Raw genomic sequence first — 23,350 nt, 5'->3', positions numbered from 1 at the left:
TCTGAGTGAAATAATGGCAGTGGTAAATGCTGAGTCAACTGTAGATGAAACATTAACAAAAGAGATAGAATTAATTTAGGGGTTGAATTTTTCACATGGACAGTATGATTTAGTGCGAAGATAAGGGACAATCTGATATTTTTCAAATTCTGTTCACAGTGCACGTTAGGGGAGCAGAAGTTTTGAGACAGTTCTTAGTCATCAAGCTATAAACCTACAATGATACGGGGAAAATAGGGGAGCAGCTTGAAAGCTTGAGGAATCTGAGACAGCTCAGTAGTACCAGGGATCTAGATCTAGATCTATAAAAGATCTAGAAAGTACTCTGCAATTTCTAATAATGATTGTGGAATCTGTCAGTGAATCCTACATGGTGGCACAGCACACAAAGGAGGGTTAGGGGTTCACTCTTCAGCCTCCCACTTTGTGTCTTAGTGAGAGACTAATCCTAAATAGAAACCTTGCCAATCTTTCCCCTCTCTGTGTATTTGCCCCCCCAAAGAAGGACACTTCTGGCCCGTAAATATGTTGCTTTTGAAAAATAGGGGGTTTTGGGAAAGATAGAGAAGACAGCAAAAAGTCTTTTGCTGCACCTTTTTTATTGGCTTTAAATAGTGGATTTTAGAGCATCTTTGTTCCAGAGGGAATATAAAGAATGACAGATTGAGAGATTCAGCTCAAACAGTTTTAAAGCATTGAAACTTACTTTGTCCAACTACCACCATTGGCAACAGCAACAGCTATTGAAATAAGTGCCTTTTTAGAAATGTGCAGGTCCTCTTTAGTGTGTCAAAACTATATTCACTACTTCAGTGCTCCTCTGTTTACATGTTCCCACTCAAAAATTCCATAAATATAGTGACTGCATATCTTTAAACTAAGAAACTCTCGGTCCTTTAGGTAAATACAAGATATACCAAGTGCCCAGATTTACACAGGTGTCCTTTTTCAGGTCCACTCCTGTATTCTAACTGACAAGGACCAGGGTTTGCAGGCTTTAAAATGTGCTAGGCAGTAAGGATTCCCATCTGTGTCTGTGGGAAAGCACCTACAGAGATCATGAAGATGAAGATAATTGCTGTCATTCCACAAATGCAGTTAAGATTTGCCATCACTGAAATGATGTTCTGAGGTGTGAATAACATTGCTGAAGCCAGGGCCTTTTGGAATTCAGGAAGGCAATATTTTAAATTTTAAAGTTCATTTTCACCTCAGTGCTATGAAATTTAATAATAATTAATTGCACATTTATATGTAGCCAATATAAAACTTTTTTAATATTTTTATTCAGTGTGACTTTCTAAACTTGCAAAATAGATGTATGCACACATAGACACACACACATATATGAGGAATCAGTCTGGAAAACTATCTTGTTTGTGGAATCAGTTATTCTACATGCCTTTTCCCATGTCAGCTGACAATACAAGACTTCTGACCAATTTTTTTATGTTATGGTCTAAATCTTTTCCTCTTAGGTACCTTGAGTAAAACTTCACAAAGTTCTTGAACAACAAATTCCAGCTGTCAGCAGAAAAAAAGATTATATGAAAAACCATTTCCACTTCAGTGTGACTATGTAGAAATGAAAATTCCCTTCAAATGTTGCCCGAAACACGTGATTGCAAGCAGCCTTTGTAGCACTATAAAACAACAGCATCAGTTAAAAAAAAAGAAAAAAGAATCCCTGTGTTCTATTCGACCTTCCCTATTAGCTCAGAAAATGCCTAGAACCTGGCTTAAGTAAGTCTAGCCAGCTGTAATACAACAAAAGGTGGTTTTGCTAAATTGTAATTTATTTATTTTTTCACACTGTAAGGTTTTTCTCTTTTGCATGTGTAGAAGTCATTACAGGAATATTTACCTTTGGAAAAATATCATCTTCCATCTTAAGTGATCAAACCATTGCTAAAAATAAATGTTGTACCTGTCTGTAGAACCTACCTGCTTTTAAAAATTCAGCATCTATCAGTGCCAGTATTTAGAAACATATGACACAATGTAATGTTTAAAAACATAATCAACTATAAGAGGAAACTAATCTCTGCAATTATGGCACATGATTTGTTCTACCTGGTGGTTAGAAGTTATCTTAGTGCTGCCTTAATTACTCACTGGTTTTCAAAAAATGCCCCAATTTATAAACATTCGTTTATTAGCTTGGAGTCAGTCTTAAAATGATGCAATTAGCCTTTTTTGGTTTTTTGTATGTTTGTTAATAAACAACCAGAGCACAATTATTTTTAAAAATTTTTCTGGGTCTGCCTTGTATGGAGGCTGTTTTCAGGATAGCAGCAGGAATAGTGCTGTAGTATAGATCTGTGACAATGAGCTAGTAAAAATGTGATTGGAAATTTTCATTTGTTCAGTTCTATTTTTTAATATTTAGAATATATTTTTGTTAATTTTGTTTAAGATTTCCTATTTGTTGTGTTACAAACCATATAAAATGGGTTTAAATCATATAAATCAAAGACTTTAAGGGAACTTTCAAATCTACACAAATAGACTATTTTTGTCTGTGTTCCTTCCGTGGGTTCTCAGCTGTCAGCATGTAATGTCCTATGGTGAATAAAACATCCAACTTCCATCTTAACAGAGCCACTCGAACCAACCCCCACCTCCCTTACAATCTACAGATTAGAGCACAGCAATTTGCCATGATGTGCCCGATCTTTTTTCCCATGGTAATTTTACATTTTTAATTCAAATGTCATTTCTAATGCTTCTATATGCACAAAATAATATTTTATCATGGGGTTTTTTTTAAACTTTTTTTTTTTTTTGTTCAGTCTAATATTTTCTTAATTTGGGTCAGTAGTAGAAACTAAAAGGGGAGAAAGGATTTGTGGTAAAGTTCAGTATTTGTTCTTAAGAATATTCACATATCCCCATCTATGAGTATGTGAACTTCATGTTTAAAATGAAGAAAAAGATCTATTGAGACTGTTTTGATGTATGTAATTTATCACTTTTGTAGTCCTTATCTCTACCTCATTATTCATTCTGTACTAGTGCTATTTCTTTTGACATATATAAATTTGACTATTCAGTCCATATTACATCTACCCACCTTGATGTTACCATATTTTCTGAAGTACCAGCTTTTCTTAATCCTATCCTACCTTGTACTGACATTTAGGAGCATCCTTAGAATGTCTTTTGTTCACTATGTCTGTATAGATAGCCATTTCTTTGACTTTTATTGCTTTAAAAATGATTTTTTTCTTTTAATTATTAAATTGCTAGCTCTCCTTCCCTAGAAAGTATGAGACAGAAAAATGCATTTGCTGCCAACACTAAAAGTAGGTTTTTGCTGTGTGGGTTCCCTTATGGTACAACACGAACAGTTTCATATATTCCTGGATTCTAAAAATGTAGAAATGAAGGTACTTCCCTTTGTCCTAAAATTTCTTGGATTATTTCTTGTCAGCATTGGACAACAATTTGCAATCATTAAAAAGTGTGTTGTAATACACATCTTGCAAGTGCTCCGCGAGAGAGACCTCAAACAGTTCATAGACTCCTGCATCACTAGTACCCAAAAAATTCAGGATTTATCCCTACCCTGTGCAAATAATGTGGGAAGTCCTGGGCTTTGTGTGCAGCGTGTTAAAAGAAGTCAGCTCTTCCTGCAAGAAGTGCTTGATTTGCTTACTTGATTTATCCAGCCGAGTTACAGAAGACAACTTGCATATTCTTTCCCACAAATAAATGCTTGAAAGATTGTATCACTTGTGGTTTTTTCACCCAAGTGAAAACTATCCTGATAAGAGCGCAGATTTTGTTGATGACACTTAAAATGTCATTTACTTCGGCTCAGCAGCATTAACTTTGTGGTGTTCATTTTTTAATCCAGAGCCAATCTTATTAAATATGATGTAGGATAAACTCAGAAGTTGAAAGCTTACTAATGCACAAAGCTATCTATTTTATAATATTATTTTCTATCTCTGTTGCTTATTGTCTAGTAATGGATTTTTTCCTATTCAATCTCAGAGCACAAAGCTTAATTTGAGAAGATCTCTTTATTCTAGGAACGTAGCACTTGTCAGGATTCCTTCAAGCCCTTGCTGAAATATTTCTTCCCTTCTGTCTTGCATGGCTGTCTTGAAGTCCTTGATATCCTTATTTTTCAAAATAATGGTCAGTATGTGCTGAGAGAGTAAAAGAAAGAGAGAAAAAAACCCAGTCATTTTAGTATTTTTGACCATCATTGACTGTGGAGTCTCTGACATCCAATTTAATCCTCTCTACACTGAGCTCCCTTGCTGAGAATGGAAATAGAGACACAATATTCACTTATATGAAGTATATAAAAAGAAATATCAAAAAAGAATAAAATCTTCAGAACAAATCTGTGAATATCAGTCTCTGAAATCTTGAAATACTTATTACAAGATCACTTTCATTCAGGTCTCTCAGGTGATATTCAGCACTTGTTTTTCCCTTTGTGTGGGACTGCCGGTCTCTTTTGGGATTTTGCTCTTTTGCCCCTAGCCCTTGAGATAACCTTTTCTATTCTATTTCAGTACATTTTAGGATCTAATCAGAAATTTTATCATTACTAAGATTGTCTGCTCCCACAGATCTAAAAATGTTGGTTTCATACAACTTACAATTGAATATTAAGTTCCTTTCTGAATTGATCTGTCAAGACCTGTATTTATTTTCATCAGTATTATTAAGTAAACTTATGACTTCTGACAGATAACTTATGACTTCTGATGGACTAGATCTGTGCTGGCTTCTATTTTTATCATAAAAATGTATTCCTTAATCCACATAATAATAATAGTAATAATAATAATAATGATTTTAATGAAATCAAGTTATAGCTGTCTGTATATTAATTTTCCTCTTCCATCCCACATATGCTATAAATGTCAAAGATTATCTGTTATTGGATAGACATTTTTTTCTTCTAATTTGAGAAGTACAGATGAGATGTTCAATGTGCAAATCTATAAGAACACAGAAACCTGAAGTTTTCAAAACCCAGAACTTCTTCCCAAACAGGAATATAATAAAGGGGTCAATATTTTTAGAAAATTTGACCTGCCATCAAATTCTGTTCTCCTTATAACAGAAATTATAGTGATGATCTCATTTTACTCTAAAATTACTCATTTTCCATAAGAGTGGCCCCACAGCCTTATGTTCTGTGTGGTTTAATTTTCTTTTTTTTTTCTTTACCATTTGTTTCCCACTCCTAAGGACTGCTATGTTATTACTTCCCAGGTACATTATCACAGCCGCATGATACTGCTGCAAATGTTATTTCTCTTTTTTATGAGTCACTTTTAAATATTTCATACACAATAATTGCAACCAATAAATAGATAAAGTGGTGAAGAGGGCAGAAATATTTTAGAGATATGTGTGTGTGAATGTATGTGTTCATGCACATAAACACTTAAAAAATAGAGAATTATTAAGATTTTACAGATTTCCTCAGATAGGAGAATGCTTTGTGTTTAATGCTGTTACATGCAAATACCAAAAAAGGAGAAAAAAAGTACCTTTTGTGATACAAAAGAAAAATAGGAAGCAAGTATTCCTAATGTTGTAAAGAACATCAGGAACAAAATTAGGAAAGCAAACTTAGGTGAAAAACTGTTTTTGTACCCAAAAGAAAGGCACCATTTGTGCTGCTGAGCAGTTCCTACTGGGAAAAATCCACTTAGCCTTTTGTTATCATCAAACAACCATTTCTGAACTGCAGAAGTTAAAGAAAGGTCTTTTCTGAGCAACCTGACAGAAATGAACTATTCCAGGCAACAACAATCTTGTAAGTCCTGAGAAGAAAGCTGTTATGCTCTTGCAGTGCTGAGTTTTTTAAACTAGAATCACTTCCACAATTAAAGATATTTTTAATCTAGAGGTAAATATTTTATTTTCTGCATTATACTACAGTAATTGTAGTAGAATGTGACAATGAAAATTATGTATTTTAAAAACTCTTTAAGCAAGAAAAAATAATTTTGTGATGATTTGAATTGTATGAATACAAGGCATCTGAAGTAAAATATACCAGTGTGAGCAGTCATCTTTACAATCATCTGTGTGGATATAAACTGAAGAGTAATTTTAAAAAAGTAAATAATGTTTGCAGTGTTGTATGTCGTATGTTACAAAATTCTTAGTTGCACTGGTAGCAAAAAGTACAAGTACCAGTAAAGGCTGTTGATTTATACAGCTAAGAAAAAAAGTTCTTACACCAATTTTCCTTTTTCCTTTCCTTAGTTATTAATATTTCCTTCTCCAGAGCTACTGTGGATAACTTCATTTAACAGAAAAAAAAGTTTGGTATATAACACACTTCCATTTCAGTATTTTGTTTAAATGGTAGTGGTTTGCCATATTGGTAGATCAGAAGCTTTTTGTAAGATCGATGTAGACCCTGAACCTCTAACACACTGGTTTTGGGTAGTTAATGGCATTTTCTTTTGAGATCCAGAAAACTTTTGGTCAGCAGATTTGATCAAACTTTGTAATAATAGAACTTTATCTTCCCAGGTTGATTTTTTGCATAAATTTTGGAAAAAAAAAAAAAAAAAAAGCTGTCTAAGGCATAGAACATTGGGTGGCTTTAAACAAAATTTTTATTTACTCAGGATAAAGTAGATAATGGTATGGGTTTTTTTTTCTTGAATGAAGTTATTTGAGTTATAAAATTTCTCTTTTTTACAGAAGTACTGCTGTTTGCTTCTTCCACAGATAATTTTGATTGTTGTTCATTTAATTCTCTTCTGTTAGATTTTATTTTAATTTGAGAACATAATTTTCCTGAAGTGATTGATTTCAGACCTTAAAAAAATGTCTATAGACTTCATGAGGCTAATCTCTGGGGGTAGGCCAAAACAAGAAAGGATAGAGGACATCAGTTTTTACATCATCATCTTCTTCTTCTTCTTCTAGGAAGATATTTCCAAAGATTTTCTCTATTTTGTCTTTTTAAACAATGCTTAGATATTTCCTCTTTTATACTGACTGCAGTTGCAGTGGTAAGCAATATATACAGCTTGTCTAAAAGAAGAAGAAAATAGCGCAGAGGAAGTCAGGTTGTTAATTTGCCACCTGTTGGCAGCTCCACACTTGCATCTTGCTTGGCTATTCTTTGTGCATAGCAGAGGCAAAGTAACTTGCTCTGCCTGAAGGGTGGAAAAAAAACTGACACCTTGCAAATTTAAGGACACAGTGTCAGAATTCACATGGCTTTGGCACCTTTCCGGTACAGAACTTCTTTAAGTCCTGCATTGAGTTTCTCCTTCGTGCTTTGTTTTTCTCTTATGGCCTTTGCTTTAGTATGTTTTACACAATAACCTAATATACATTTCACAGTGTTATAGAGACAATTAATAATGGTAAGACAATTTGGACCTAACTCTGCTCTAGCTAATTCAAGTAATTGTGCCTCAGTAGGCTTTAATTTCATCCTGTGTTATCCATGTGGGACCCGTGCTTTAGAATGGGAAAAATTGTGTAGCACAGGTGGTGTACCATTCCCTTGCACAGCTTTTATACTTCCTGTCTGCAGAAACTCTTTAAAAATAATTCTTTAAAAACTGGGAAATTTCTTAAACTTTTAAAATCAGTAGATGTAGCATGCTTACTAGCCACATTCCATTATATTTAGTATTCTTGAAAAATATTAGTTATCTTTTGCAAATTCATTGTCTGAAGGGGATCCCATCTCGATATTTTGCAGTATCCATGGTGGTAATTCTGTCAGAGTATATCAAGTACTTTAATAGCGTCATGAAAACATAGTTCACTAAGATATTATGTTGAAAAAAGTTGCTTTTGGAAATTCATATATAAGATTTGCATGCAGTTCGTAGATCTCAGCAAAACCCTAAGATAAAAATTAAAGGGAGACTCTGAAGAGATTCTCTTTGTTTGATGACTCTCTAGAATTGATAAAACATTGAAGTTGATTTTTATGGTTGGCAAAGCATGCTTTCTGTGGAAAGTAAAGTGATGGTTTTTTCTTAAAGCTATGCTTTGAGAGCAGTGAAAATCATCTTCAGACATTCCTGAAAATGCTGGGAGGGACATCTCTGCTTTTAGGGCTGTTTTGCATGGAGATTTATATAACATTCTTCACTCTATGCAGGCACTTTCAGCAGTGCTAGCTATTCTTCAAATCAGTAGTTTTAATTTCTGACCACAAAGGGCAGCTTTAACAGCCCCTACAGCTGTATGATACCTGAATTATAATGGGTTGGAGAAACAATCACATTTCAAATGTAATTGCAGCTCTTAGTCACATCGTGATGTAGTGTCAGTCATTTAAGCTTCAATTGTCCAAATCTTTGCATGGTTTTATAAGGCTATATTTGGATATTATGTTTTCATGCTGATAGGATGCTTATGGTGAGCGTTAGTTTCAGATTGTAGGCACCTAGATTTAGATGTGAAAATACAGTGTATCCGTGGGTGTAAGCTGTCTGTCTTCTGCTATGGTTAGTGGAGGTTTAGTCTATACACAGAGTGGAGTTCAAAAAACAATTTTTCTCACCCCCTACAGGCCTCTGGTACTGGTTATTTTAAAAAATGCTTCAGACACTGTTGACTGTATGGTCTAGATTTCTGCTGGCAAAAATAGCAGCCTAGATTTTCAGCTCATATTCAGACATACATAGTTATGCATAGAAGTGTAGGGGTCCACAGAAAAGGAACACCACACGTAGAGAATTATTTTTGCCCCAAGGAATTGTAGCGAAGCTGTACATTTATAGTGGCAATTCCTGAACCTCCTTATTGACCACTGATATGATTGAAGAGGAGAAAAACAGCTGTGCTTGATTAGAATTGCAAAAATAGGCTTTTTCTTGTTTATTTCAAAGCAGTAAGGATATAAATATAAACAACTTGATATGTTTATGTAGTCTGGAAGAGATACAATTAAGACATATCATTTTTGTGACTTTTTCACTTTCTGGTTCATATATCAATTTCATCAATAAACTGATGAAAACAACAGATTATAAAAAACACAGTATTTAAAATTAAACGAGTCGTTGTGGCAGTGCACTCATTTTGCATGTGTGCTTAATCTAAACTACACCTTTTTTAATTTTAAAGCATATTACTTGAAATCCATTTCAGAACCACCCAGAACTTAACTCTGTGTGGCTTGAGATTTAGCACTGCTGTCCTAAATTATATATGATATTGATATACAGGCATTCAACTCTCCAGTTCATCAGCTGAAAATGAAAATATTTATGTTTAATCCTAAGAAGAGAGAGAGCATGCTTATCCCTTGAGAGGACAAGGAAAGGTCATCACTTTCAAGGATACTACCACTTGATCTCAAACAGCATCAGTGGACTCTTTATAGGCAAATTTGGAAGATACAGGATTCTGCAGAAAGGAGCAGTGAAAATATTTGGAACCTTAGTACTGAGGCCCAGAACCTGTGAGCAAAAATTATTTTTACTTTTCCACTTCTCATATTAGAAAAAAAAAAAAAAACAGTGAAAGGAGGGATGCCCTAAAACATCCTTTTCTTCCTGTACTTCAACGGAAAGGTGATATTATACCTGCTCTACATACTCATATGTATGTATGCATGTTTATGTTTTGTAATATGCCCTTTTTATATCAAATAGTACATACCTCCATTAAAACTCATCAGACTGGGAGTAAGTAAACGGCAGGTATGTGAGAGTGATATTTCATGCAATTTCAGCACTGAATTGGTGTGGGGCTTTTCCCTTCTTATCCCTCCCTCTGTCCTGTAGGATTTAGATGACAGAAGAAGGGTCCAAAGACAAGAGGGATACTTAAGGATCTTTTGCTACACACCTATTCACAGTCATAACAAAATGGTAGCAGAATCCTTGCCAGTCTGAAATACACCAACCCACAAGATGAGTGTTTGCCCTGTGGCTGTATCGATTGAATTCAGAAAAGGTTTGACAATAAACAACCTCCTTGTGCAATGGCTATGTATTTTGGTTTGTAAATAATGTCAACCCTTTTCAGATATGGAAAGAGATACTAAAATATGGCAGTGCTAAGTTCAGGCAGTAAGTACTGACCTTCTGGAATAAGTTTCTTATTAAGCCTTTTCTCAGTACTAGACATAAGAAAAAAACTTCTGTAGGTACTGTGGTGATGAAGATGGAGAGTTATGGACATAAATGTGACATCCTGTAACCAGGAAACCTCCCACAGAACTGGGTGAGTCACTAAAAATTTCAGCCAGGTTTCTATTTTCCAGGTTCATTTACAACTACCAATACATAGCACATTCTACCAATGATAGTTCTACAATACATTTTCTAATTAATTTATTGAAATCTAGGTTCTTGTTATGGAACAAACCCACAAAATCCAGAGCGGGAAGCTGTACACATTTTAAATTGTTTAATGACTTTCAAAGCATTTTTGGTATAGCTAGAAATAGCAATGACATAACAGATATACAGGAACAGTGAAGTATTTGAGAGGGGGAAAAGAAAGTTTTGTTAATTCCTCAAAAGCAAAATACTCTTCTTGAACTCAGCAAGAGTCAGTGCTACTTAAGCTGAACAGACTTGTTAAAGAACTTGAGAGGAATTTTATGTAAAACCAGCACTACTTGTTCTAAACCATAATAAACCATTTTTCTACATTAACAGAGGGGGTTTTTTCCTGGTTTGAAAGCCCCCCACCTTAAAGGGTGGTGATTGAATAATTTATTTTGGGCAGTGAAAGGGCAGCAGCTGTATAAATCCTGTTGTAGTGTGATACTCTGCACTTTCCTATTTTCTCATAAATGAAAGTTGTATAGCATGTAAGGAAAAGAAAATTTGGTTTTTACCCTTTTTATCTGTCACAAATGATGTAAGTTAAGGTGATGGAAATTTTGCAGGTAAAATACTGTGAAAATTAGGTATGAAAAAACACAGGATGTGAAAATACTTGTAAAAACAGACAATATTTATGTATAATAATAATGCCCAGTAAGATTTCCAAAATTGATACCTTTTAAAATATAATGTTAGTGCCTCATGTCATAAGTTGTTTCTCAGTGATGGGCAAGTTTCTGTGAGCACATTATTCCAAAGAAAGATTTGTTGAAAGATTTCCTCCACTCTGAGACACTTGATAATCTGATGCGAGCAAGAGAGAGCAGTAGTTTTGGTAGAGCAATAATCTGATTTGCTATAAGGATTACTTTGACAATGAGAGCTTGGCAATGAGAGTTTTCAGGTTGTTTTTTGAGGAAATAGGATAGTGGTAATTATGATACCTATTTTGGGAAAAGAATGATGGACTTCCTGGGTTTACTGTTCTTTTTGTTCTGTATGTGTTACAGACAGGCTTATAGTTCCATAAAACTTGGAGCAAAATCCCATATTTTAAATACATTTAAAATGCTTTAAAATACTTGAAAAATTATATCTTGAATTTATTTTGTGAGACAAACACAGAATTTATAATGTTGTTAACTTCGTCACTGTAATTATGTGACTTTATATATATGGGCAAGTTTTTTCTCGTTTTTAAAAAATAAGGCAATCATCTATATAATCTGCTTTTTGGTTTTGTTTTTTTTAAAATGCATTTTACAATTACCACCTTATAGGATACTCTTCCCATCTCTTTTAAGTTGGTTTGGACAAGTAAATTTTAGTTACCTCAGTTCCCCTTTGTCTGGGTACTGTAAAGCTCATTATGGAAAACTAATGACTCCCTGTGGTGAGCTGTCCCCAGCCAGCAGCTGAGCTTCCACCTAGCAGGAGCAACAGCTACTTTGCAAGAAGTTTTATTGTTGAACATAATGTTACATGTCATGGAATATCCCTGGGGTAGCCTGCTGTGTCACCTCCCAACCTCTTGCAAACATCCAGACTACTCATGGGGAAGGCAGAGTAAGAAACAGAGAAGGCCTTGATGCTGTGCCAGCAGTGCTCAACAATAACTAAAACATTGGTGAGCTATCAACACTTTTGTTCACAAATTTAAAACACAGCACCATACATGATAAAAATTATGGTATGATAAAAATTAATTCCATCTCAGCCAAACCAGTATACTGCTCTTACAGAAACTGCTATAGAGTTGCTAAGTATAATTAGTCCTATTTCTTTTAAATTTTTGCCACAACATATGGTCAAAAATCTTGAAAATCTGGGATTAAAATCTTTATTGTTTGTTCATATGGAGTAAGTGCAGAAAGAAACAATCACAGATTTCACAGTTCTAGCGTTTACTCCAATTGGAGTGATATGCCCACAGGCTACAGTTCCCACTTGCATTGACTGTACAAAAAATTACTGGAAATGTAAAGATTTGCTCTTATGTCTGGCAGGTTTAAGTTACATGTGATTCCAATATGCACTGTGACAAATGCCTTTATGTGCTGTCTGATACTGTGCATGATTTCACAGCATAGAAGAGACATAAGGTTGAAATTGTCATAAATATTTATCAGAAATTAATGAGCAGTGGGAGGCTTCTACATACTAAGCTATATGAGAGGAAACTTTTCACTGCATATTCCATCAACATAAAACATTCAGGAAAAGTGAAGGTATTCTCAACTATCACTTGTTTTCCAACAGCTTAATCATAAAAACCAGGCTAACTGCACAGAGGTGACAGACACAATTTCATCACATAATTATGAATGGATGTATTTTTTAAATCCTTTTAAGTCACCAAGTGCTTTGGGAAGTTACAATATTATGGCTACTTTGTAAGTTGGGTTCGGCTTTTTATAGAACATAGAGTACTAATGCAGACTTCTTTACTCAGATTTAATAGCTTTCCTTTACTTGGAATGGAAAAAGATATCTTGAGGTAGTCAAAGCTCAGCACATGCACTTACTGATTTGGTTTTCCAAGACCTCATACAAAAATCTCACTGATAATCAGTTTTGTGAGATGTCCCTGCTTTGCTGGTTCTGTAGACACCACTGGAGGACAACATTTTTTGCGTCCCCCAATCTACTTGCCTGTGCAGTCCAAAACTGTCACCTTAGTGACTTGCAATACTTTTTTCTGATAAATTTGGTAAGTACTATTTTTTTTTACAGTTGTTCTTGTCTTCTCATCAGAAAGATGAAGGCAAATCTGGCAATGGAAGCAGAGTTAATAATCTGACACTGGTATGCTGAGAAGGTTCATAATACTGTAGAGAAGGGAAGACAGATTAATCAGTTAGTTAGAAGACAGCAATTAGGTTATTGGACAGTGGGCTAAAATTTATTTGCAATTGATCATTGCTGTGTGTAAACAGGTAACAGTTCTGAAGCAGGTCTCTGTGATCTAACTGCATTCCTCCAAGCTATTGACCATGATCTTCTACATGTAGATCCATAAACCTCAAAAGAATGACCATTCAGCCTTAGAACATCCTTCACACCACATGAAATTATAGCTGTTATCATTATATGGTTGTAATATTACAAGCAATTCATAAGCTTCCTGAATTTGGAGACCAATATGTTGTCAAGGAGGATGCTTATTTTCAAAATATATGTGTGTGTATGAAAGATCAGTAATTGTAAAAGTATTAGTAACTAGTGTGTGAAATTCACAATTAGTTAAGATCAGAAACAGTGTAAGGTAAGTTTTAAAAACCAGCTCTTTTCTACACAGTGCGTGGAAAAGTGGGATCACAACCTCAGTCCTGCAGAAAGGCAGATTTGTCTGCATTCAGCTTTTGTGTGTGTGTGTGTGTGAGCTAAGGCATTGTGTCAAATCGCCGCTATTTCATGAAGTATAAACATTTGGCTGCTGCTTTTCAGGCATTGGAATGGGCTGCCCTGGGAGGTGATGGAGTCACCATCCCTGGAGGTGTTTAAGAGGCATCTGGATGATATGGTGATGTGGTTTAGTGGTTTAGGGGTAACGGTGGTAGTACTGTGGGAATGGTTGGACTGTATCATCTTAAAGGTCTTTTCCAACCTTGAGGTTTCTATGATTTTATGATTCTTAGTATCTCAGCATCAAATGAATGAGTAGTATAAGATTAAAATCTACTGTACCTATGCAATTTTGATTATATGAACAAAGCCAAAAAAATGATGTTTCATATATTCATCAGCTAGAAGAGACCATGAGAACATCTTCTTTGACTTTCTGTATATAATTTAGAATTTAAACATTTCAGTTAGTCATCAAGCGACTCAGATAATGAATCTGATACTTCTGAAGCTACATCTACTTATCCAAGTAGATAGTAGTATAATCTTTACCTGGAGATTCCCACCACAGAAAATTCATCATATCTCTGATAATTGGTTGCAATGGTACATTGTCCCTATTGTTAGGAAAAAATACCTATTCCTCATTTAAAGTTGTTGGTTTCAGTATGCAGTCATTTTATATTGGATTCAGACTCTTGCATAAAACCATTGTCTCCATTCCACAAATAATTTTCAGGTTTGTCCTTGCCCCTAATTTTTTAATATTCCTTTTTAGAAGGGCAGAAATGGAAAGGAAAAAAAAAAAAAATCCCGAACAAAAAAACCATAAAGAATTCTCAGTTTAGTCTCCTCAGTGCAGAATACAAATATGAGTCTGTTGTATTATTCTTACCTCTCTCTGGATATACCTCCAAGGACTTCACAGAGGGTCAGAGGCTTTTGTGTTTTGGTTTTGACTCATTAGACTCAGATTTCGTATTGACTTGCATGTCTGCTATGATCATTAAATCTTTTATAGCTTCTGTTTTTTAGGATACGGGTCTGTGTTCATGTCCTACATTCCTCATTCACTCGTGAAGCTGCTCAACTTTACACTTGGCTACCTTTGAACACATTTTGCTTGAATGAGCAACTGATTATAATGATTTTGCTGTCATTATCTACAACCTTAGTGTCATGGATACATATTTACATCCAAATCATGTGTGAAAATTTTGTGAAGTGTCAGCTTTTGTACCAAGAAGTTTCCTGTAAAATTATGATTCTGCATTGACAACTACATGTTATTACAGATAAATTATTTTTCCTTCAGGTATCAGTTTTTATTCCAAGAAAGCTATGCCCTTCTGATATTCAGTTACCTTCAGAAAGTTTACTAATAAAAAAATTAAATTAGGTTTGTCTGACAATGTTAATTTTTTCATAAACCCACGTTGATGGTGTTATATTCATGATTTTCTGTAGTTCATTCTCATACCATCTATTTTATTATTTCCCTTGGATATGCATCAAGCTGTTCAGCTTAGCTGGAATACCTGACTTTGTCTTATGAATATTTCAACAGTCTTTTTTTTTTAGACTTTCCAAATTTTCCTGTTATTCTGAGATTTATTAAAATGCTAAGAGCTAGTCAACTCGTTCAAAATTATTAGGAACAAATTATCTAACCTGACAGATATATATGTCCCTATAAAAAAAACCTGTTTATCACCTTCCTCAGTTGCCAGTGGCTTGGAAAGTACTTTTTCATCTTCAAGTAACAAAAGTATATTTTCTCATTATTTGTTTTTTCTGTTGGGTTTGGTTTTTTTAAACTATACCAGACATGGAAATCTTAGCTTTTCTTATCAATTTTCTTCACTTCCCCTTTTCCCTTCTGTATCATTCCTCCAGAACTTCATTACTTTTTCCATCCTTACACCTCTGCCTAGCAATTCTCAGAGACTAAGAATCAGCCTCACAAACCTCACAGGCACAGGAACAGACCTCTCTTGATTTGTTCAGCTTCTCAAAACTCCAACCACACAGCTCTCACTGAAACAGGCAGACAAACATATCAAACACACAGCTTGCCAAATCCTTTTACACTCAAGACGACTGGCAGCTTTAAATGATTTCCCCCCCACCTTGTTTTTATCCATATTGTTGGGCTGTTTGGGTATTTACATCCCTGTCCAGCTTGACTGAATTTTAATTGGAGCACTGAAACGTTACAGGCAATATGACAGCCAAGAAAGAATTGTTTAAACAGTAGTATTGATAAAATCCTATTAGTTCCAATAAATTACTTTTGGCAGCTGTACTTCTGGTTTTGGGAAGGGTAGATCCTTTGTGAAAGTTCAGCAGCTTCTCTCCCAGCCAGGTCCAAAGTTCTGTCTATTTTTAGTAATCAAAAACTTTTTTTTTGACAGAGTGATTTTTTTATACTCTTATTCAAAATTATATATTTTTATTGTGTGTACATTCTCACATCCATCTCTTTAGTACCTCAGTTGCAATGGTAGCCTATAGCATGATCGGTTAGAAACCATGTTGGGCCTTAGATAACCTGTATTTTCACTCAGACTATGCCAATGGATTATTAGCCTTAGGCCAGTCATTCAGCTTTCTTTACACTATATACTATCTGTGCAATGCTTTGAAATCAGTAAGTAAAAACTACTGCTTAAGTTCAGTGTATTATTCTGCTCACATAACTGATCTTTTAGTGTATTCAGCTCCAGAGATATTATGTTCTAGGCTAACTTTACATCTCTGTCCAAAGTAGTGACTTTTTAAAGTTTGAACTAGAAAACATTTATAAAGCAAAAAGTCTTTTGCGTGTTAGTGTTACGAGAAAATAGAATTATATTTTATCAGGGCTAGAGAAGTCAATACTTTAAGGAAGGAAAGAGAGCATATCTCACAAACCTTTGTTTCCAATACAGAAGTAAACAGAATGCAATGAATAGCATGGATAGCTGTAAATAGTTGTAAGTTGAAAATAAACAATCTCTGAAAAAAATGTATTAAATTGCTCTTTGCACACTTTTAAAGTAAGATACATTTTAAACAGGCATTCTGGTATAACTGATTATCAGAATACCTATGGTTGGCTGCTGTAGCATATAAAATCAAGTTCTTTAATAGCTCCAGAGCAAGGGACAGTAGGTCTCCCAGGTGCAATAAATACAACATCAGATAAGGTGGTTAGAATGTTGAAGCCGGTTTCTACAGTTTTCAGTTAAACTCAATTGCCAAAGCTGAAGCCACTGTTTACATTGCAGGAACAATCTGTCCAAGATCCTGTAAGCTTCTTACTTGTGGCTTTTTGAACTGTGAACTAAATATTACAAAGACAGATAAAGCTGTACAAGAATTCTTTGGGAAATTTAGGTTAAAACACTTGAGACATGGTATGTTATCAGCTGATTTGTTATAAAATGTGTTTGCTGACTAACTGTGGAGACCTGGAGAACCTTGCTGTGGACAAGCATAATTTTTTTAAAAACATGCCTGTGCTAGGGGGAAGGTTTATGTCCACATTCTTCTGTGGCTCCTAAGATACTTCATTGACACTAACCAGATTATTCAACAAAAAAACATTTAAAGGATCTTAATTATTCCACAGTAAATAAAATTTATCTTAATGGCATGCACTGGGGAATGCTTATACAAACCTTTTAACTGGCAGAGTTTAGAGTGTACCTAGGTACCACTAGGTAATGAGAAGGTGGAGTACAAACCAGTGGCAGTGTCCTCTGTGGGGAAGGCTAGATCTCAAACATGAGACTTTCCACGTTTTCAGCTGATGTTACCCCCAGGGAAGGTAGGCAAGACCTTTTCTTTAACTTAGGCTACACATTCAGATTTGGTAATCAGAGGGTTTATGCAACCAAAGTTAACATAGGTTAAGTGTACCTGTCGTTCAAAAACACGTATTCTGGGAATATTATTTGAGGAGCAAAGATAAGTAACTTATATATTCCTCTTGAAATCGATAACGTTTGAATGAAAAAATATCACATAAATTGATCATTAATACTGCTTAATCAAATAATCATAAGCAAGGCAGATTTCTTTGAATCACATTGATTTAAATCCTTCATTTTAATCACAATTTAAATCAGCAACTAAGATTTGCTGATTTAGATAATTGATGCTAATCTTGTTTTGCATTTGTGTTTTACTTTAGAAAAAGGTCATTTTTATGACCTGGAATAATCTTTAAAAAAAAATAAATTGTCAAGCAGCGCAAAGATTTCTTCTTCTTGCTTGTCTGGTTGATATATGATAAATGAAAAAAAATTGGTTTAGGTTTTGATCAGTTTAAAATATATCTATTAAGATTCTTAGATTTGTTTTGTGGTAGAAAATGGTTAAGAATTCATTTGGGTTTTTTAAAAAAGGTTACCTTTTTTTTTTAAAAATTACTTGTGTTTTCTTTCATGCAAGATAGAAACTATAATGCAACTCAAATCATACAGTGAGATTTTAAGTCTTTTTCCTGAATTAAATAAAGGTACCATGAAGTATGATGAACACATATATAGAATAAAAGGCATCAAATATTTTCAAATGTTAAATGTCTGATTTTTTTACAGAAAACAATTTATTACTGTGTTTAATACAGTTTCTGAAAACAACAGGCCAAATTTTAAAAAACATTTATATATTTAATCGTGTAGATGATGACTGCTGTGTTTTCAGTATGGATTTGGTGTATGTTTATGTATATTGGAAAATTTCACTTGGATATAAGTCTGTGGTTTAATACCCATGTTAGATAAAAGCAACTCTGAGAGAGCCCTTTCATTCACTTTTAAAAAAGATTTTCTGATTTTTCCCATGACTATATGTTGGTATACTGAAAGAGAAGAATAATGTTTTCAATCCCAAGGTCAGCTTGCCAATCTCAAACACAAAAAGTTTATTGTGTGTTTGCATAAAATTGAGATCAAAAGTAGTTAAAGCAAGAACTCTCTGTACTATGTACTTTCATTAAAATGGATTAAATAATATTATAATAGCTGAAAATTAATTTACTGTTAATTAAAATTAAGTGCCTGTCATCACACTGACCTTAAAATTACTTGTTTTCCCTTTATCTTCTTGTGAACACTCCTGGATAGTTCAATGATTGTTGCTGAGCATTGTTATGTAAAAAGGCAATCAATAAGCCAATTCTATTGTCCTTTTGTAACCACTGCCCAGATAATTGGTTATTAAACATGGAGACGTGGGAAATGTCAGTGTTGTTACCTATTTAACCTTTTCTATTACAGGATGATTCTGTACATAATACAGCACAAGTCTCTTTCTTATAGCTGAAAAATGCTTACTAACTAATAATGGAACCAGAAATCAATGACTTTATGGCTACCAAAAAAGATTAACAAACAGATGTTATGTGGCCAAAAAACCTAAAAATTAAATTCTGCTTGATGATCCTAATCTTTTCTATGACAAAACAGCAGATTTCATGAGTAGAAAAGTAATGGTAATTTATCCATTCCAAGTTCTCCAGACATGACTTTTGTAAAACCTCACTCACACTTTTCTAACCAAGATGACTGAATTCATGTATTTATAAGTGGCAGAATAATCAAAGTCAAAAATTATCTCATAATCAGCTCAAATTGTAATCGCGGCCAATCTGATTCATGCTGGCCCTTCTTTGGGCAGGATTTGGACCAAATGAAATCCTGAGGTGCCTTCCAACAGAAATAGTTCTTTAGTTCTGTGCTTTTATGATACTGCAGCAGTATGCAAGGATTTTGGAAGGTGGGGCTAAAATTAAAAGTGTTCTTACATCAATTCAGTAGAAAGTGCAGATGTAATTCACCCTGTCTTATGCTGAGGAACTGACTGAACGATGTCCTGAAACCTTTTTTACCTATTACTTTGGTGGTTCACTGACTAATAAATACACTGGGGTTGCAAGTATAGTGTGAAAATACTGTGTTATTTGTCAACTCAATTGTTGGAGCATTCTGACTGTCATAGAGCTTTAAATCAACAGGATGTGAAAGGGCTTTTTAGATTATATATATTATTACACAGCCTCATTCTTAGGATCAAAGATTCAGAGGAAAATGCCAAGAAATGTGCCAAAGGAAAACAGCTGTTTGGGAAAAGTGCTGTGAAAGCTACTTAGATAAGTAAAGCTAGTATACTTCCACATGACTCCATAATATTTAGAAGTACATTTTTTGCATATATATATTTATATATATTTGATTGTACAGTCAGAATATATACATTAACATTAAAGAATAGTCATATAGTTTATATTTAAAAGGTTAAAAACAATCAGCTCTAGGATTTAAAAATTTAACCATATTATTCATGTTCAGTGAAAGTTCCTTGAGGTATGGAAGAGCATAAAGGGTCATTTAAATTGTAAGAAATATGGTGTTTGGATAATTAGGAGGCATAAACCTAAATTCTTTTATGATATTCATTTCTATTGAATTAAAATAAGGAAGATTCAGATAATTATCTGAATAACAATGAGCACTGGGTTAAGATGATGTTCCCAAGTAAGTCGAAGAGCTGTATGAACTGAATTCAAATATGTGGGATGTACTATCTATTGATATTTAATCTCTTTCTCCTTCCTGGCTTTTGTAAAAGTTAGAAGTGAATAGATATGCTGAAAGTAATGTTTACCTTTTCCCTCATGTCAGTAGGAAAAAAGAACTTTCCCAATAATCAGATAAATGTGTTTTAGGCATTTTTTTGGATGCACTCTAATTTACAAGAACACTAAAAATTAAATATTATAAACTGCTTAATATCTGAAACATCTGAAGCTAAGATATATAGCAATATATACTCCGCTGCACATAATAACTTGTCTCCTTAGCTCATGGTGTCTTTCCCTATTCATATATAATGCACACAAGTAGCTCTGACTTTGGTTTTGTGCTTCTCCTTTCAGGTTTGGATATATTCTTCATAAGGACGATCCCATGCTCCAGAAAATTGATCTAGAAACAATGTCGTACATCAAGACAATTAGTTTAAAGGATTATAATTGCATTCCTCAGTCACTGGCTTATACACATCTTGGAGGATATCTTTTTATCTGCTGTAAGCCTGACACCACCGGGGCTGTCCTACCGCAGCTCATAGTGGATAGCGTTACTGATTCCGTGATCGGATACAACGGCGATGTGACGGGCGTGCCACATATCTCCCCAGATGGACACTACCTTCTCAGCATTGATGATGCAAAAGGCCTCATGAGGATCCAGTCCATCACAGTGAGAGGAGAAATACAGGATGCATTTGACATTCACACTAATTTGCACATATCTGATGTAGCTTTTCAGCCATCCTTCACTGAAGCTCATCAGTACAATGTCTACTGCAGCTCCAGCACACAAACTGATGTTCTCTTCATGGAGCTCTCCTCTGGCAAGGTTAAAATGGTGAAGAGTCTGAAGGAGCCCATCAAGGCAGACGAATGGCCTTGGAACAGTAAGAACCGTCTTATAAAAGACAGTGGCCTTTTTGGTCAGTATCTCATGACCCCTTCCAAGGAATCTCTGTTTATCCTGGATGGACGGCTCAATAAGTTAAATTGTGAAATCACTGAAGTTGAGAGAGGCAACACAGTAATTTGGGTCGGAGAAGCATAAGGATCTGTGTTAGATATTTATTTACTGAGTTAATAGTTTTACAGTACATTGCACTTAAATTACACCATTCTTCAAATTTACACAATTTTCATTTTTAATTGTTAAGCCCTTCTATACCTGTTATTCCTTTGACATGTACACAATTTGAATCAACTTCCACATAAAAGTGACTAAAATGATGGCTATTTGATGATGGTACTCCTTATTAATTATCAACTGAGATTGTGTTATTTGACTGAAATAACTAAATATTGAAATTCATGATACGGATAATAAATTATTGTAAAAGAAGAAGGAAAAAAAAAAAAACAACCAAAAAAGTTTCAGGGAATTTAATATGGTACTTTGCATTTGTAAATGGAAGAGTTAAATATGATTCAAATTTTGTTACGTTCTGCTTCAGACACAAAGCAAGAGCTGATGTACAACAACCTTTGACTCCTTAAGCTGAAATATTATGTCCTGTCCAGTCCACTGTTAAATCTTTTTGTGCCTTGAAGCGAAAGTCTCACAAGAAAGACAAACATAGAAATTATAAAATTTTTTCCCACTGTGGCTACAGGATTGCTTGCCATTGGAAAGAAAGTTTTGCTACCAAATTCCTGGTGTCAAGTTGTGCAACATACATGGACAAGAAAAAAAACCCCAGAAATTACATTTGCAGTGTTTTCTGATCACTGCATTTTGGAGTTTATTTTTATGGTGTCTTAGTTGAGAAAGCTGCTTGCAGAAGCTTAACCTTTTTTTAGAAAAAAAATAGATTTTTTCAGCTATCACAGGGTGGCATCAGCAAGGAGTTTCAGGTCTAGTGAAGAGAAATATTGCACATCCTTTCAGAGTATACCACATTCTAAAAACCTGACATTACAAAACTTCACTTATATCATTGAGGAAACAGTTAATTAAAAATAAAGAAAATGCATTTTAAGAAAATGAAGAAAATGCAAAGAACTGAAGTCTACAATCAGTAGATAACATTTTTGCTTATTCATTGTACCATTGATTCCTGTTTGTTAAAACATTTGGTTAGCTCAACAGGTTTTCTAGTCCATGCATCCAATTGGATTAATGCAAAAGAAAAAAAAAAAAGGAAAAAACTGAAACAACAAAAACTTTGTATTTTTTATAGTTTGTTTACTTAGTGTCCTAACACTGGTTAAACATGTAAATGGGAAAAATAAGATTCCCATAAATAGAATAATAAGTCAATAGGAAGCCAGCAGTGAACATCTATCCAGACTCAGAACAATGACTTAGAAGTTTGAGAGTATTTTTATTTTTATTATGTTTTTTGCTAAAGAATGCTTATAAGCTCTTAAAATGACCTCCATTTACTGAAGGCAATCAGAAAAAAAATACCTTTTTTTAAACAAAGTTTTACTGCAATTTAGATTGTGTAAAATTGCTTAGAAATCTGGAATTTTCTAGCATTGTAATCTTGTGTGCATTGAGCATTCTGCCCTGTGTGGTACAGTAGATCTCTCTTTAGCTTGAGCAAACCTCCTGGTAAGTAGATTTAACTGAGATAAAAATTTGCTTACATTTCTAGCTACTGAATCTGTTTTCCTTTTTAAGAACTCTTTTCCTTTGTGAACAAACAATAATCATGTAAACTGTCTGTTACTCAATTACAGTAGTCTGTCTCATGCATTTTTTGTTCTGTAATTTATACCACGTGAATGTTCTGTATGTAGAAAATGCTTGACAAAAGGAGAATAAACCCCATAAATTTTAAACAGTCCTGACTTTGGTGAATTGTCCAATCAGCCACACTGAGCTGGCAAGTAAAACTGACTATTTGAAAGCACCTATTGTTTTATACAGATGTATGAAAAGAGATGTATTTATGTATATGCAAAATAATATGCAGTTGGAAAGAATTTTTTTTCTTAAGTAACTGGAAAAGTTTCCTTTGGCTGCTACAAAGAAAAGCTCATCTATTAGTACATCTAAAGCACAAGTACAGGCTGAGTGGAGAATGGATTGAAGCAAACCTTAGGGAGAAAGACTTGGGAGTGTTAGTGGATGAAAAGCTCAGTATGACTCAGCAGTGCGCGCTTGCAACCCAGAAAT

The 23,350-nt window shown here is 34.3% G+C and overlaps 1 protein-coding gene across 2 annotated transcripts in view; it reads left to right on the top strand.

Moving 5' to 3' along the window:
* The window catches only part of FSTL5 (follistatin like 5), a 275,687-nt gene extending 252,672 nt beyond the window's left edge, over positions 1-23,015 (top strand). For both annotated transcript variants that reach the window (XM_032109691.1, XM_032109690.1), the window contains one exon: positions 20,575-23,015. In XM_032109691.1, coding sequence (XP_031965582.1) covers positions 20,575-21,277 — 703 coding nt within the window. In that variant the 3' untranslated portion in view covers positions 21,278-23,015. The remainder of the gene's footprint in view (positions 1-20,574) is intronic.
* Positions 23,016-23,350: the final 335 nt, after the last annotated feature.

This window comes from Corvus moneduloides, chromosome 5, assembly GCF_009650955.1.
Source record: "Corvus moneduloides isolate bCorMon1 chromosome 5, bCorMon1.pri, whole genome shotgun sequence".
Classification (NCBI taxonomy): domain Eukaryota; kingdom Metazoa; phylum Chordata; class Aves; order Passeriformes; family Corvidae; genus Corvus; species Corvus moneduloides.
Note: the sequence above shows the minus strand (reverse complement) of the source record. Positions and strands in the feature narration are given on the sequence as shown.